Below are 14572 nucleotides of genomic sequence, written 5' to 3' on the forward strand. Positions count from 1 at the left end.
CTCAGTCGAAGCATAAGAAACCCACTGTAACTTAGATCATGATATGCGCATAGCAAAAGTACAGAACCGAGTCATTAACCAGTAAGAAGTTTTACGAACTGTTCCATTGCTTGCTACCTCTGCTGTTTTGAGGCACGCTTCTCACCCTTATAATTTAATAGGGACAAATGTTCTTTAGGTTATGTCTGATTTTGGCCTGAGTGAATGCCCCACACAGAATGTGCAGCCAACCAGGAGACACAAGGCCAGCCTGAAATTGGGCACAGGCCTCATTTAATATTAACCAGCAAAACATTTGCAGTGAAACTAGTATCTTTATTGCAGTAGTACTGCTTTAAATTCCCATCCCATGCCATTCTATCCTTCCCACACCAACCCATCTCATCCCAGCAATCCTCCATTCCACACCGCCAATGCCTTGTCCCCTCTCCAACCGCCCCATGCCATTCCCGGGGGCCGGAGCCCAGTAACCGAGGGCAGGAAGCAGCAAGAGCTGGAGCCCAGTAACAAAGGTCGGGAAGCAGGGAGGGGCGGAGACCAGCAGCCGAGGCCAGGGAGCAGCTGGGCTGGGGCCAGAAACCGCTGGGAAGCAGTGAGGGCTGGTGCCCAGTAACTCAGGCCGAATAGCAGCAAGAGTTGAGGGCCAGTAACCAAGGCCAGGGAGCTGCCAGACCCAGGAGGCTGAAGCCCAGTAACCGAGGCCAGGGGCCAAGGGCGAGTAACCAAAGCCAGGGGGCAGCGAGAGCCAGAAGGCTGGAGCACAGTAACTGAGGACGGTAAGCTCGGGGTGGGGAACAGTGAGAGCTGGTAGGCTGGGGCGGGAAGCATCAAGTGCCGGCTGTGTCTGCAGCAACAAGCATTGTTTGAAGGGTAAAGCTTACCAATTTGCTGAAACAACACTTTAACAAAGTACTCACGCAACTTATCCTGCTGAAAAACTCATTTCCAGTACTCACCTCCATCCCAGTGGAAAATGGCACCGAAAATAAATGTGTCTCATGTGCCAGGCACCGCCACCAAATAAATGCAACAAATGCACCCCTTTAACTGACCAATTGAAACAGTGCAGCCAAAAACTGTATTATAGATTGGGTGAGCTGCCAGCACCCGTCATGCTTCCATAGGCAGTTAATTTACATATGCAGGAGCCCAATGCCTGTTTTAGGCAGCCGCTTGGGATGATGTCAGTCACTCAAAACACCACAGGCCTTCTAGTTTGGGAGGCCTGCACCATCAGGCATGGAGGCCCAAGGCCTACTGCACATCCTACTTGCATGCCCATTTGCTGGAGCTGCGTGTAATGGACTAGGTGCTTGGTATTTAGAATGTGCATTTTAAGGGAGATGCGTGAAAAAAAAACCTTTTTTTCCTTCCCAATTGAGCCATCCTTCCTTTCTCTGCTTTACTTTTTTGGCCTTTGAATGAACAGGTTATTGTATCAAACCGATTTGCTCTTGAAAAACATAATGGCTCTTTAAGTGCAGCCAACAGCCCTTAGGTAGCTGCTGGTGCCTGACATTTTGGCTCCTGAATCTCTCAAGGATGGGAGTGCAGGGAGTGTCACAAAGGTATGTCGTGGATAGCACGTTTAGTGAGCGGGTCACACCACAGGTAATGGCTGCACAGGCAGAAAAGGGATGGGTGACCACCAGGCGGAGTAATAGCCGCAGGCAGGTAGTGCAGGAGTCGCATGTGACCATCCCCCTCTCAAACAGGTATACTGCTTGGGATACTGTTGGGGGAATGGTCTCCCAGGGGAAAGCACAAACAGCAGAGTTTGTGGCATCATGGATGGCTCTGCTGCTCAGCGGGGAAGGAAAAGGAGTGGAAGAGCTATAGTGATAGGGGATTCTATCGTAAGGGGTACAGATAGGCGTTTCTGTGACTGTAAATGTGACTCCAGGATGGTATGTTGCCTCCCTGGTGCTAGGGTCAAAGATGTCACAGAGTGGCTGCAGGACATTCTGAAAGGGGAGGGTGAACAGGCAGAGGTCGTGGTACACATTGGTATCAATGACATAAGCAAAAAGAGGGATGAGGTCCTGCAACAAGAATTTAGGGAGCTAGGTAGCAGATTAAAAAGCAGGACCTCAAAGGTTGTAATCTTTGGATTACTCCCAGTGCCACGTGCTAGTGAGTATAGGAATAGGAGGAGAGAGCAGATGAATGCGTGGCTGAAGAGATGGTGCAGGAGGGTGGGCTTTAGTTTCCTGGATCATTGGGTCTGTTTCTGGCAAAGGTGGGGCCTGTACAAGTTGGACAGGTTGTACCTGAACCAGAACGGGACCAACATCCTTGCTGGGAAGTTTGCTAGTGCTGTTGGTGGGGGGGGGGGGGGGGGGGGTGTCTAAAGTTAATTTGGCAGGGGGATTGGATACAAAGTGGAGGTACAGTAGGGAGTGATGCTCAGTCAGATAGAGAAGAGAGATTGAATCAGTCTGGAAGGCAGAGCAAATATAGACCTGTTGAGCCATAAGGGAAAAATGCAAGGCTGGATTGCATCTATTTTAATGCAAGGAGTCTTACTAGTAAGGCAGATGAATTGAGGGTGTTGATTAGCACATGGGATTAGGATATTGTTGCTCTCACAGAGACATGGTTGAGGGAGGGGCAGGACTGGCAGCTCAATATTCCAGGATATAGAATCTTCAGGCGTGATAGGGGAGGGGATAAAAGAAGAGGTGGCATTGCACTGTTGATCAAGGATTCAATTACTGCAGTAAGGAGGGATGATATCTCAGAAGGTTCCTCAAATGAGGCCATATGAGTAGAACTTAAAAACAAAAAGGGGGCAATCACTTGGCTGGGAGTGTACTACAGGCCTCCAAACAGTCAGGGAGAGATAGAGGAGCAGATATGTAGGCAAATCTCAGAGGTGTAAAAATAATAGGGTACTAATAGTAGGGGATTTCAATTTACCCAATATCAACTGGGATAATATTAGTGTAAAAGGCTTAAAGGGGGCAGAATTCTTAAAATGCATACAGGAGAGCTTTTTGAGCCAGTACGTGGAAAGTCCTACAAGAGAAGAAACAGTACTGGACCTAATCCTAGGGAATGAAGCTAGACAAGCGGTAGAAGTGTCAGTGTGGGAGCATTTCGGGGACAGTGACCATAACTTCAGGATTTAAGGTAGTTATGGAAAAGGACAAAGACGGGCCGGAAATAAAGGTACTGAACTGGGGGGGGGGGGGGGGGTGGGAAGGCTGATTTCAATATGATAAAACGGGATCTGGCCAGAGTGGACTGGGAGCTGCTACTTGTAGGAAAGTCTACATCAGACCAGTGGGAGTCAAACAAACAGGAAATAGTGAGGGTTCAGAGCCAACATGTACCCGTTAAGGTGAAGGTAGGACCAACAAGTCCAGGGAACCCTGGCTGTCAAAGGATATAGAGGATTGGATCAAGGAAAAAAAGGAGGCTTATGGCAGATTCAGAGCGCTGAAAACAGCGGATGCACTAGAGGAGTATAGAAAGTGTAGGGGGGGGTGGGTACTAAAAAAAGTCATTAGGGGAGCGAAGAGGGGAAATGAAAAAACACTGGCAGGCAAGATAAAGGAAAATCCTAAGGTGTTTTATAAGTATATTAAGGGCAAGAGGATAACCAGGGAAAGGGTGGGGCCAATTAGGGACCAAAGTGACAATCTGTGTGTGGAGCCGGAGGACATAGGTGAGGTTTTAAATGATTACTTTGCATCTGTGTTCACTATGGAGAATGGCGATGTAGGTGTGGAGATCAGGGAGGGGGACTGTCATATACTTGAACACATTAGTATTGAAAGGGAGGAAGTATTAGTTGTTTTAGGGGGCTTAAAAGTGGATAAATCTCCAGGCCCAGATGAGATGTATCCCAGGCTGTTATGTGAGGCAAGGGAGGAGATAGCAGGGGCTCTGACACAAATTTTCAAATCCTCTCTGGCCACAGGAGAGGTACCAGAGGACTGGAGGACAGCGAATGTGGTGCCATTATTCAGGAAGGGTATCAGGGATAAACCAGGTAATTATAGGCCGGTGAGTCTAACACCAGTGGTTGGGAAATTATTGGAAAAAATTCTGAGGGACAGGATTAATCTCCACTTGGAGCGGCAGGGATTAATCAGGGATAGTCAGCATGGCTTTGTCAGGGGAAGATCATGTCTAACTAACTTGATTGAACTTTTTGAGGCGGTGACTGGATGTGTAGATGAGGGCAAAGCAGTTGATGTAGTCCACATGGACTTCAGTCAGGCTTTTGATAAGGTCCTGCATCGGAGATTGGTTAAGAAGGTAAGAGCTCATGGGATCCAGGGCAATTTGGAAAAGTGGATCCAAAAGTGGCTTAGTGGCAGGAGGCAGAGGGTGATGGTCGAGGGTTGTTTTTGCGAGTGGAAGCCTGTGACCAGTAGTGTACCGCAGGTATTAGTACTGGGACTATTGCTGTTTGTAGTGTACATTAATGATTCAGACCTGAATATAGGAGGTATGATAAGTAAGTTTGCAGATGACACAAAAATTGGTGGTGTCGTAAATAGTGAGAAGGAAAGCCTCAGGTTACAGGATGATATAGATGGGTTGGTAAGATGGGCGGAGCAGTGGCAAATGGAATTTAATCCTGAGAAGTGTGAGGTGATGCATTTTGGGAGGACTAACAAGGCAAGGGAATATACAATGGATGGTAGGACACGAGGAAGTACAGAATGTCAGAGGGACCTTGGTGTACTTGTCACTGAAGGCAACAGCACTGGTAGATAAGGTGGTTAGGAAGGCATATGGGATACTTGCCTTTATCAGCTGAGGCATAGAATATAAGAGCAGGAAGGTTATGATGGAGCTGTACAAAACGCTAGTTCGGCCACAGCTGGAATACTGTGTACAGTTCTGGGCACCACACTATAGGAAGGATGTGACTGCACTGGAGAGGGTGCAGAGGAGATTCACCAGGATGTTGCCTGGGCTGCAGCATTTCAGCTATGAAGAGAGACTGAAAAGGCTAGGGTTGTTTTCCTTAGAGCAGAGAAGGCTGAGGGGGGACCTGATTGAGGTATACAAAATTACGAGGGGCATCAATAGGTTGGATAGGAAGAAACGTTTCCCTTAGTCAATAACCAGGGGGCATAGATTTAAGGTAAGGGTCAGGAGGTTTCGAGGGAATTTGAGGAAAAGGTTTTTTACCCAGAGGGCGGTTGGAATCTGGAACGCACTACCTGAAGAGGTGGTAGAGGCAGGAAACCTCAACATTTAAGAAGTATTTAGATGAGCACTTGAAACACCATAGCATACAAGGCTATGGGCCAAGTGCTGGAAAATGGGATTAGAATACTTAGGTGCTTGATAGCCGGTACGGACACGATGGGCCGAAGGGCCTATTTCTGTGCTGTATAACTCTAGTCAAGTCCAGCTGGGCACAGCACAGCCAGCACAAAATTCATAGTTGCCCCAATGCTACTGCACCAGAACTATAAAATTGACCTCATTTCGTTTCCTTAAATATCAGATTTCAACAATTTTGTTTATTTATCAGAAAGTTTACTTGGTCTTCACATTAAATAAAAATAAAGATAGATCATTGTTAGCAAGAAGGCAACAATCACAATCTCATCCAGCCATCCCCAACAATCTATACTATTCCATACTTCTTTGGGGATTAGGGATAAGGAAAGGAACACCAAGACACTCCTCCTCACCTTAAGAACTTGGAAAAGTTTAATCATACCTGTAATAGGCACATATCCTAGTCCCTGTTGATAAACAGTGGGCATCAGCACTACGGGCTGTGGCTGTACCAACATGTTTGGCGGCAGTGTCTGTTGGAATACAATGAAAAATTAATTACAGAAATTAAGTATTTTTCTCCCAAAAGTGAGATAAAAATTAAGGTATTGTGAGACTGTAAGACATTGAAAGTCAAATGATGCCACACAACCCTTGTTTCAATTGTATACAGCTCCAAGTATAACCTACACACAAGATAAATTATCTGAATGTGAAAAATGGATAAAACTTATAAAAATTTCTCAAAGGAAACGGAGTTGGACGGAACCTGAACATTTAGGAGATTTAGGACATTTACCATTTAGGACAACTATTGCAATTTGAAATAGCTTAAAATTTTGAATAAGGTTTAAGAGTAACCTAATTCCAATTGTGAACAAAATACCGCAGGTATTCTTCTACAACAGGCACCTTAACATACCAACAACACAGAAGCATTACAGTCCTAACTAAACATAAGAAATGTAGGACTACACAAGATTAAAACTCAAAAGTAGCACATGCTTCTTAAAACCATTCTGTATCTTAATATGACAAAAGACGAATCTTCAAGGGACAGGAGATTCTATGTATATATATGTCTATGTATATATATGTACATGTATATATGAAGACTGCAGCAGTCACTAAAATAAATGAACATAGCTAGGTTTGAAGCATCAATAAAATAAATTGTGCAAATAAAGCAAAGCACTGTCGCAATCTTAGGTTATATTATGAAAGATTTTGTCTACATGCCACTGTGTGCCTATATAGCAGAAAATTTTCTAGACACCATATTTGCCTCTGAAAACAGACAACCTTTACTTAGTAGACTGCTTACCCAAAGAGTCAAACACAGGAATGAAAAGGCCATTTGTTCAACAAGCCTGCTCTGTCATTTTGTTTGCCACATCAGTTTTCACTTTTTAATTTCAATTTCCTCCCCTTTCTCCCTATCCTTCAATAGCATTACATCCCAAGTGAGTATCCGACTATTTTTGTTTATAAAACTCAATTGATTCAGCAAACATGGTCTTCTAGTGCAATGCATTTTGCATTTGTACAATTTTGCAAGGAGGATTGTTTCCCCCACTAGGGTTTCTTCAATTTACCAGAGAGAAGAGTCATTCCTTAGTAAGGATACTTTTAACATCTCATTTTAAATTACCCTGCAACCTCTAGCTCAAAGAACTATACCCCAATTTTACCTAGTATCTTACCATAACCAAATCTTTTATCTCGGGTAGCACCCTAGTAAATCAGTAGCTAATAAATCCTTCCTAAGTTGGGCAATGTGGTTGACTCTTAAGTGCCCTCTGAAATGGCTGAGCAAGCCACTCAGTTGTATCTAACCGCTACAAAGTCAATAAAACAGAATGAAACCGGACAGACCACGCAACATCGACCAAGGAACCAGAAACGACAATGGCAAATCCAGCCCGTTGACCCTGCAAAATCCTCCTTGCTAACATCTGGGAGCTTGTGCCAAAGTTGGGAAAGCTGTCCCACACACTAGTCAAGCAACAGCCTGACACAGTCATACTCACCAAATCATACCTTACAGACAATGTCCCAGATACTGCCATCATCATCCCCGGATATGTCCTGTTCAACCAGCAGGACAGACTCGCCAGCAGAGGTGGCGGCACAGTGGTATACATTCGGGAGGGTGCTGCCCTGGGAGTCAACATCAACCTGAGACCCCATGAAGCCTCATGGCATCAGGTCAAACATGGGTAAGGAAACCTCCTGCTGATTACCACTTACCACCCTCCCTCAGCTGATGAGTCAGTACTCCTCCATGTTGATCACCACTTGGAAGGAGCACTGAGGGTGGCAAGGGGGGGACTTCAACGCCCATCACCAAGAGTGGCTTAGTAGCACCACTATTGACAGAACTGGCTGAGTCGGACCCAAGAGGGAAAAATATACTTGACCTCATCCTCACCAATCTGTCTGCTGCAGATGCATCTGTCCATGACAGTATTGGCAGGAGTGACCACCGCACAGTCCTTGTGGAGACGAAGTCCCGTCTTCACATTTAGGATACCTTCCATCCTGTTGTGTGGCATTACCACCATGCTAAATGGGATAGATTTCAAAAAGATCTATCAATGCAAAACTGGGCATCCATGAGGCGCTGTGGACCATCAGCAGCAGCAGAATTGTACTCAACCGCAATCTGTAACCTCATGGCCCGGCATATTCCCCACTCTACCATTACCATCAGGCCAGGAGACCAATGAAGAGTGCAGGAGGGCTTGCCAAGAGCAGCGACAGGCATACCTTAAAATGAGGGGTCAACCTGGTAAAGCTACGACTACGACACAGGACTACTTGCGTGCCAAACTGCGTAAGCAGCATGCGATAGACAGAGCTAAGCGATCCCATAACCAACGATCAGATATAAGCTCTGCAGTCTTGCCACATCCAGTCGTGAATGGTGGTGGACAATTAAACAACTAACTGGAGGAGGTGGCTCCACAAATATCCCCATCCTCAATGATGGGGGAGTCCAGCACATCATTACAAAAGATAAGGCTGAAGCATTTGCAACAATCTTCAGCCAGAAGTGCCGAGTTGATGATCCATCTCGGCTTCCTCCTGAAGTCCCCAGCATCACAGATGCCAGACAGATGCCTCATCATCCATGGACTGTAGACCCAGCTTGTGAGGTCAAGTCATGCCTAGTTCTAACAGATCTGAGAATTAAGGCCTTGCCAAAAGGTTATATGTAACAATGACTTAGTAAAAGTTGGAGAAAACTCCTTAATTTGCAATCTGCAACTTAGATAAGCAAGTGAAAGCTTAATAAGTTTTTCATTTTTAAAAAATCATTCTGATGTAACTAATTTTGATTCCAGTTTTAGTTTTATTATGGAAGTCTTATAATATCACCTATATCATTGTTCTTGCAAGCTACAATTTTAACCTGAAACGGCAGTGCTAATCTGTTAAAACAGTGCATGAAATGCAAAACACCAGCAAAACTGTAGCATCAAAATGTTTAAAAAAGTGAAATCTACATGTGCCACTTACTGCATAAGACATAACAAGGTTGATCATTCCTTCTTTATCATCACCCTGCCTCCCACTAAGGCTGTACCATTCATCCACTACTTTGCCTTCTTTTAGTAATTCTGGGATAGTAATGTGAGTCCAAGCAATTCTATCATCCATGGAAAAAGCTCGCTGAAAGTATAAAAACAAAGTCATGTTTCAATGAAAATGTACAATGATGCAACAACAAGCAACTGGTCTGTTACAAGACTTTTTAAAACTGAGATGACAACAGGAAATTAAAATTTGAATGCACATAAATTTGGGTACCACTGGATATATGGATTACCCATTAACCCATGAGTTGCAGCAAAATAATTCAAGATATTGGGATGGAATCCAAAAAAAAAAGGTGCTTTGCTTAAAAAAATACTCTCTTTGCCTGAACATCCCTCATTCCCAACTTAGGCATTTAAACAATTATATTTTAGCAGGCCGCAGACCGCTATCTGGACTTTTCCTGTGCACCAAAATCAGGCTAATTGGGGGATAATACGCATCAACAGAATTCTTGCCTAATCCTGAAGTTTTTAGCCTTTGCCTACTGTATATATGATAATGCACAACATACAGGTTACAATACCAGTAATTATTAAATGAAAATGTAGTAAAAACTGCTTGATTGGCACCCGATCCATAAACATTCACTCCCTCCACCACCAACGCACAGTGGCAGCAGTGTGTACCATCTACAAGATGCACTGCAGCAATGCACCAAAGCTCCTTAGACAGCACCTTCCAAACTCGCGACCTCTCCCACCTCGAAGGACAAGGGCAGCCAATGCATGGGAACACCACCACCTGCAAGTTCCCCTCCAAGCTACACATCAGCCTGATTTGGAACTATATCGCCGTTTCTTCACTGTCACTGGACCAAAATCCCAGAACTCCCTTCCTAACAGCACTGTGGGTGTACCTACCCCAAATGTACTGCAGCTGTTCAAGAAGGCGGCTCACCACCACCTTCTCAAGGGCAATTAAGGTTGGGCAATAAATGCTGTCTTAGCCAGCGACGCCCACATCACACATCGAATAAAAAAAATTGGCAGCACAATAGTAAGTTCACTATCTAGTAAATCAGCAAGTCTAAAAACTTTCAGATATTTAAAGTTGCAATGTAAAATTTGGCTTCTTAGCACAGTTTGCTATACTGAAAAGCAACATGAATATGATTGATATGTAATAAAAACACAATTCAGAACCTCACCTCATCAAATATCTCCAAGTAAAATGAATCAACACCGGGTGGCACAGTGCACTGAATAACTTTGTTCCATCTTGGGTTTTTTGCCCCATTGTGTGCTGTAGGTGTCTCATATACTGCATACCCAAGACGTATTCTGCAGTATGGGTCCATGCGTGTCATCCCATAGTTTTTTGCCAGTTTTGCCTAGAGAGAGAATTAGATAATTTCCATGTAACACAAAGTATGATGGAGTTTTACCAGATACCTTTTGAATAATCTCCTGAACTGATGAGACTAATACAGCACAAGATCTCTTTCCCAAAGCTTCACAAGTCATCCAAGTCAACATTTACAAAAAATGGGGTACTAAGGGGCTAAAATTGAGCTTCAACTTATCTTAATTGATGGAGATTTTTCAGCCTGAAATTCATAGCTGAAACAGATTCCAATCAGGGCTTGGATTACAAGAGATTTTCAGGTGGTGATATATACTTTTTATGGATTTGCACTTCACTACTCGTATAGTGGGACACATAAAACAAACCCATCGTTTCTATTAGCATATAAAGACCAATACTACAAAGCAATGAAGCACATGTCACTTTGTGCTGCTCTTAGGCTGCTGTTGATTGAAATGGATGCCAGACCAGGTAATGCTGTTTAACTATTAGCGACTGGCATGTTGTTTTTAGCTAGAGGGAGGAAGAAGAGAGAAAAAGACAGGAAGGGGAAAAAAAGACAATAAAGGATAGATAATAATTACATTTTCCTATGCAATATTTAAACTCTTAACTTGTTGCAAAGTCAAACATTTAATGCTGCTGGAAGTCACATGTCACTTACTAAATGTAACTATCAGCATAATGGAGATCCAGATGGCAGCTTTTCTGAATCACTCAACACAAGCAGTAAGTTTGCACAAGAACATATCAAAAGCTTTTCCAATCTTTTGCCAGGAGACGGTGGGAGGGGGTAGAGGGCATGGCGGATATGGAGTATCTTTGACTACCTTCAGCTGGAGAAATGAACTTGATTTCTTTTTAACCTTCTACGTAAATATACAATTTTTAAAAAATCTAGTAGCTACTCACTGCCACTTGTAACTGTCTAGAGGACCAAATTTTTCAAACATTTACATAGAAACATAGAAAATAGGAGAAGTAGCCATTCGGCCCTGCTCCACCATTCAAAAAAGATCATGGCTGGCCGTCTAATTTAGTACCCTGTCCCCGCTTTCTCCCCATATCCCTTGATCCCTTTGGCATTAATATATCTATTTCCTTCTTGTATATATTTAATGACTTGTCCTCCACTGCCTTCTGCAGTAGAGAATTCCACAGGTTCACCACCCTCTGAGTGAAGAAATTTCTCCTCATGTCGGCTCTAAATGGCATACCCCCGTGTCCTGAGACTGTGACCCCTGGTTCTGGACTCCCCAACCATCGGAACATCCTCCCTGCATCTAGCCTGCCTAGTCCTGTTCGAATTTTATATGTTTCTATGAGATCCCCTCTCATTCTTCTAAACTCGAGTGAATATAGGCTTGGTTGACCCAATCTCTCCTCATATGTTAATCCTACCATCCCAGAAATCAGCCTAGTAAATCTTCTTTGTACTTCCTCCATGGCAAGAACATCCTTCCTCAGATAAGGAGACCAAAACTGCACACAATTCTCCAGATGTGGTCTCACCAAAGCCTTGTATAACTGCAATAAGACATCCTTGCTCCTGCACTCAAATCCTCTTGCAATGAAGGCCAACATACTATTCGCCTTCCTAATTGCTTGCTGCACCTGAATGCTTGCTTTCAGCGACTGATGTACAAGGACACCCAGGTCTTGCTGCACCTCCCCCTTTCCCAATCTATCACCATTCAGATAATAATCTGCTTTTCTGTTTTTACAACCAAAGTGGATAACCTCACATTTATCGACGTTATACTGCATCTGCCATGCATTTGCCCACTCACCCAACTAGTCCAAATCACATTGGAGCCTCTTTGCATCCTCCTCACAGCTCACATTGCCCCCCAGCTTTGTCTCGTCTGCAAAATTGGAAATGCTATATTTAGTTCCCTCACCTAAGTCATTAATATATATTGTGAATAGCTGGGGCTCAAGCACTGATCCCTGCGGTACTCCACTAGTCACTGCCTGCACCCAGAAAAGGACCCATTTATTCCTACTCTCTGTTTCCTGTCTGTCAACCAATTCTCAATCCATGCCAGTATATTACCCCTAATCCCACGTGCTTTAATTTTGCACACTAACCTCTTATGTGGGATCTCATCAAAAGCCTTCTGAAAATCCAAATACACCACATCCACTGGTTCTCCCTTATCTATTCTACTAGCTACATCCTCAAAAAACTCCAGTAGATTTGTTAAGTATGATTTCCCTTTCACAAACCCATGCTGACTTTGCCCAATCCCATTAATGCTTTTTAGGTGTTCTGCTATCACATCCTTTATAATACAATCTAGCATTTTCCCCACTACTGATGTAAGGCTAACTGGTCTGTAGTTCCCTGTTTTTTCTCTCCCTACTTTTTTTTTAAATAAATAGTGGGGTTACATTTGGCACCCTCCAATCTGTAGGAACTGCTCCAGAGTCTACAGGACTTGGGAAGATGACCACCAATGCATCCACTATTTCCAGGGCCACTTCCTTTAGTACTCCGGGATGTAGATCATCAGGCCCTGGGGATTGGTCAGCCTTTAACCCATTAATTTCCCTAGCACTATTTTTTTCACTAATATGGGTTTCCTTCAGTTCCTCCCGCTCATTAGACCTTTGGTTCCCTAACATTTCTGGGAGGTTATCTGTGTCCTCCTTTGTGAAGGCAGAACCAAAGTATATGTTTAATTGTTCCCCCATTTCTGACTGTAAGGGACCTACGTTTGTCTTCGCTAATCTTTTTCTCTTCACATATTTATGGAAGCTTTTACAGTCAATTTTTATGTTCCCCCAAGTTTACTCTCATACTCTACTTTCCCCAGCTTCATCAATCTCTTTGTCCTCCTTTGCTGAATTCTAAACCGCTCCCTATCCTTAAACTTGCTGCTTTTTCTGGCAATTTTATATGCCTCCTCTTTGGATCTAATACTATCCCTAATTTCTTTTGTAAGCCACGGTTGAGCCACCTTTCCGGTTTTATTTTTGCGCCAGACAGGAATGAATAATTGTTGTAATTCATGCACACGTTCTTTAAATATTATCCCTTGCCTATCCACCATCAACCCTTTTAGTAAAGTGCCCCAATCTACCATAGCCAACTCACGCTTCATACCTTCGTAGTTTCCTTTATTTAGATTCAGGACCCTGGTTTCGGATTCAACTACTTCACTCTCCAGCTTAATGAAGAATTCTATCATGTTATGGTGGCTCCTCCCCAAGGGACCCCGCACAACAAGATTGTTAATTAATCTTTTCTCATTGCACAATACCCAGTCTAGGATAGCCTGTTCTCCAGTCGGTTCCTCAAGGTATTGGTCTAAAAAACTGTCACGTCAACACTCTAGGAAATCCTCCTCCACAATATTATTGCTAATTTGGTTTGACCAATCCAAATGTAGATTAAAATCACCCATGATTACAATTGTACCCTTATTGCAGGAGTCTATAATTTCCTATTTAATGCCATCCCTTACATCTCCACTACTGTTTGGGGTCCTATAGACAATCCCCACCGTTTTCTGCCCCTTGGTGTTTCTTAGCTCCATCCATACAGATTCCACATCATGATTTTCTGAGCCAATATCCTTCCTCACTATTGCATTGATTTCCTCCTTTAATAACAATGCTCCCCTCCTCCTTTCCCTTTTTGCCTGTCCTTCCTATATATTGAATACCCCTGGATGTTCAGTTACCATCCTTGGTCACCTTGCAGCCATGTCTCTGTAATCGCTACTAAATCATAACCGTTTATATCTATTTGCGCTGTTAATTCATCTACCTTATTGCGAATGCTCTGCGCATTAAGACACAATGCCTTTAGACTTGTCTTTTTAACGTTGTTAGTCATCTTAGCTTTATTTTGCACTACAGCCCCACGTGTTTCTCATCCTTGTTTTCTCTGGCTTCCACTTTTGCTTCTTACCTTTCTGTCTTTCATTTCTATCCTGGTTTCCCTCTCCTCTGTCTCCCTGCTCAGATTCCCATCCCCCTGCCATTCTAGTTTAAACCTTCCCTGACAGCACTAGCAAACCCCCCCACCCCCCCAAAGGAAATTGGTCCCGGTCCTGCCCAGATGCAACCCGTTCAGCTTGTACTGGTCCCAGGAATCTGAATCCCTCCCCGCTACACCATTTCTCCAGCTACGCATTCATCTGACAGATCCTGCTATTTCTGCTCTCACTAGAACGTGGCACTGGTAGTATTCCTGAGATTACTACCTTTGAGGTCCTACTTTTTAATTTTCATCCTAACTCCCTATATTCAGCTTGTAGGACCTCATCCCTTTTTTTTTTAAACTTATTTCATTGGTACCGATATGTACCACGACAACTGGCTGCTTGCCCTCCCCCCTCACAATTTTTTAAGCTTTCCGAACATGTAAAATCACATCAAAATTCAACCCTAGTAAGTAATCATT

General features: G+C 43.7%; 1 protein-coding gene across 2 annotated transcripts in view; it reads right to left on the minus strand.

Moving 5' to 3' along the window:
• tollip (toll interacting protein) overlaps nucleotides 1-14572 on the minus strand; it is a 29403-nt gene that overhangs the window by 4234 nt on the left and 10597 nt on the right. For both annotated transcript variants that reach the window (XM_068046416.1, XM_068046418.1), the window contains exons 3-5: nucleotides 10001-10183; nucleotides 8773-8925; nucleotides 5693-5783 (exon numbers count right to left, since the gene is read on the minus strand). In XM_068046416.1, coding sequence (XP_067902517.1) covers nucleotides 5693-5783; nucleotides 8773-8925; nucleotides 10001-10183 — 427 coding nt within the window. The remainder of the gene's footprint in view (nucleotides 1-5692; nucleotides 5784-8772; nucleotides 8926-10000; nucleotides 10184-14572) is intronic.

The sequence above is a fragment of the Heterodontus francisci genome, chromosome 14, assembly GCF_036365525.1.
Source record: "Heterodontus francisci isolate sHetFra1 chromosome 14, sHetFra1.hap1, whole genome shotgun sequence".
Classification (NCBI taxonomy): Eukaryota; Metazoa; Chordata; class Chondrichthyes; order Heterodontiformes; family Heterodontidae; genus Heterodontus; species Heterodontus francisci.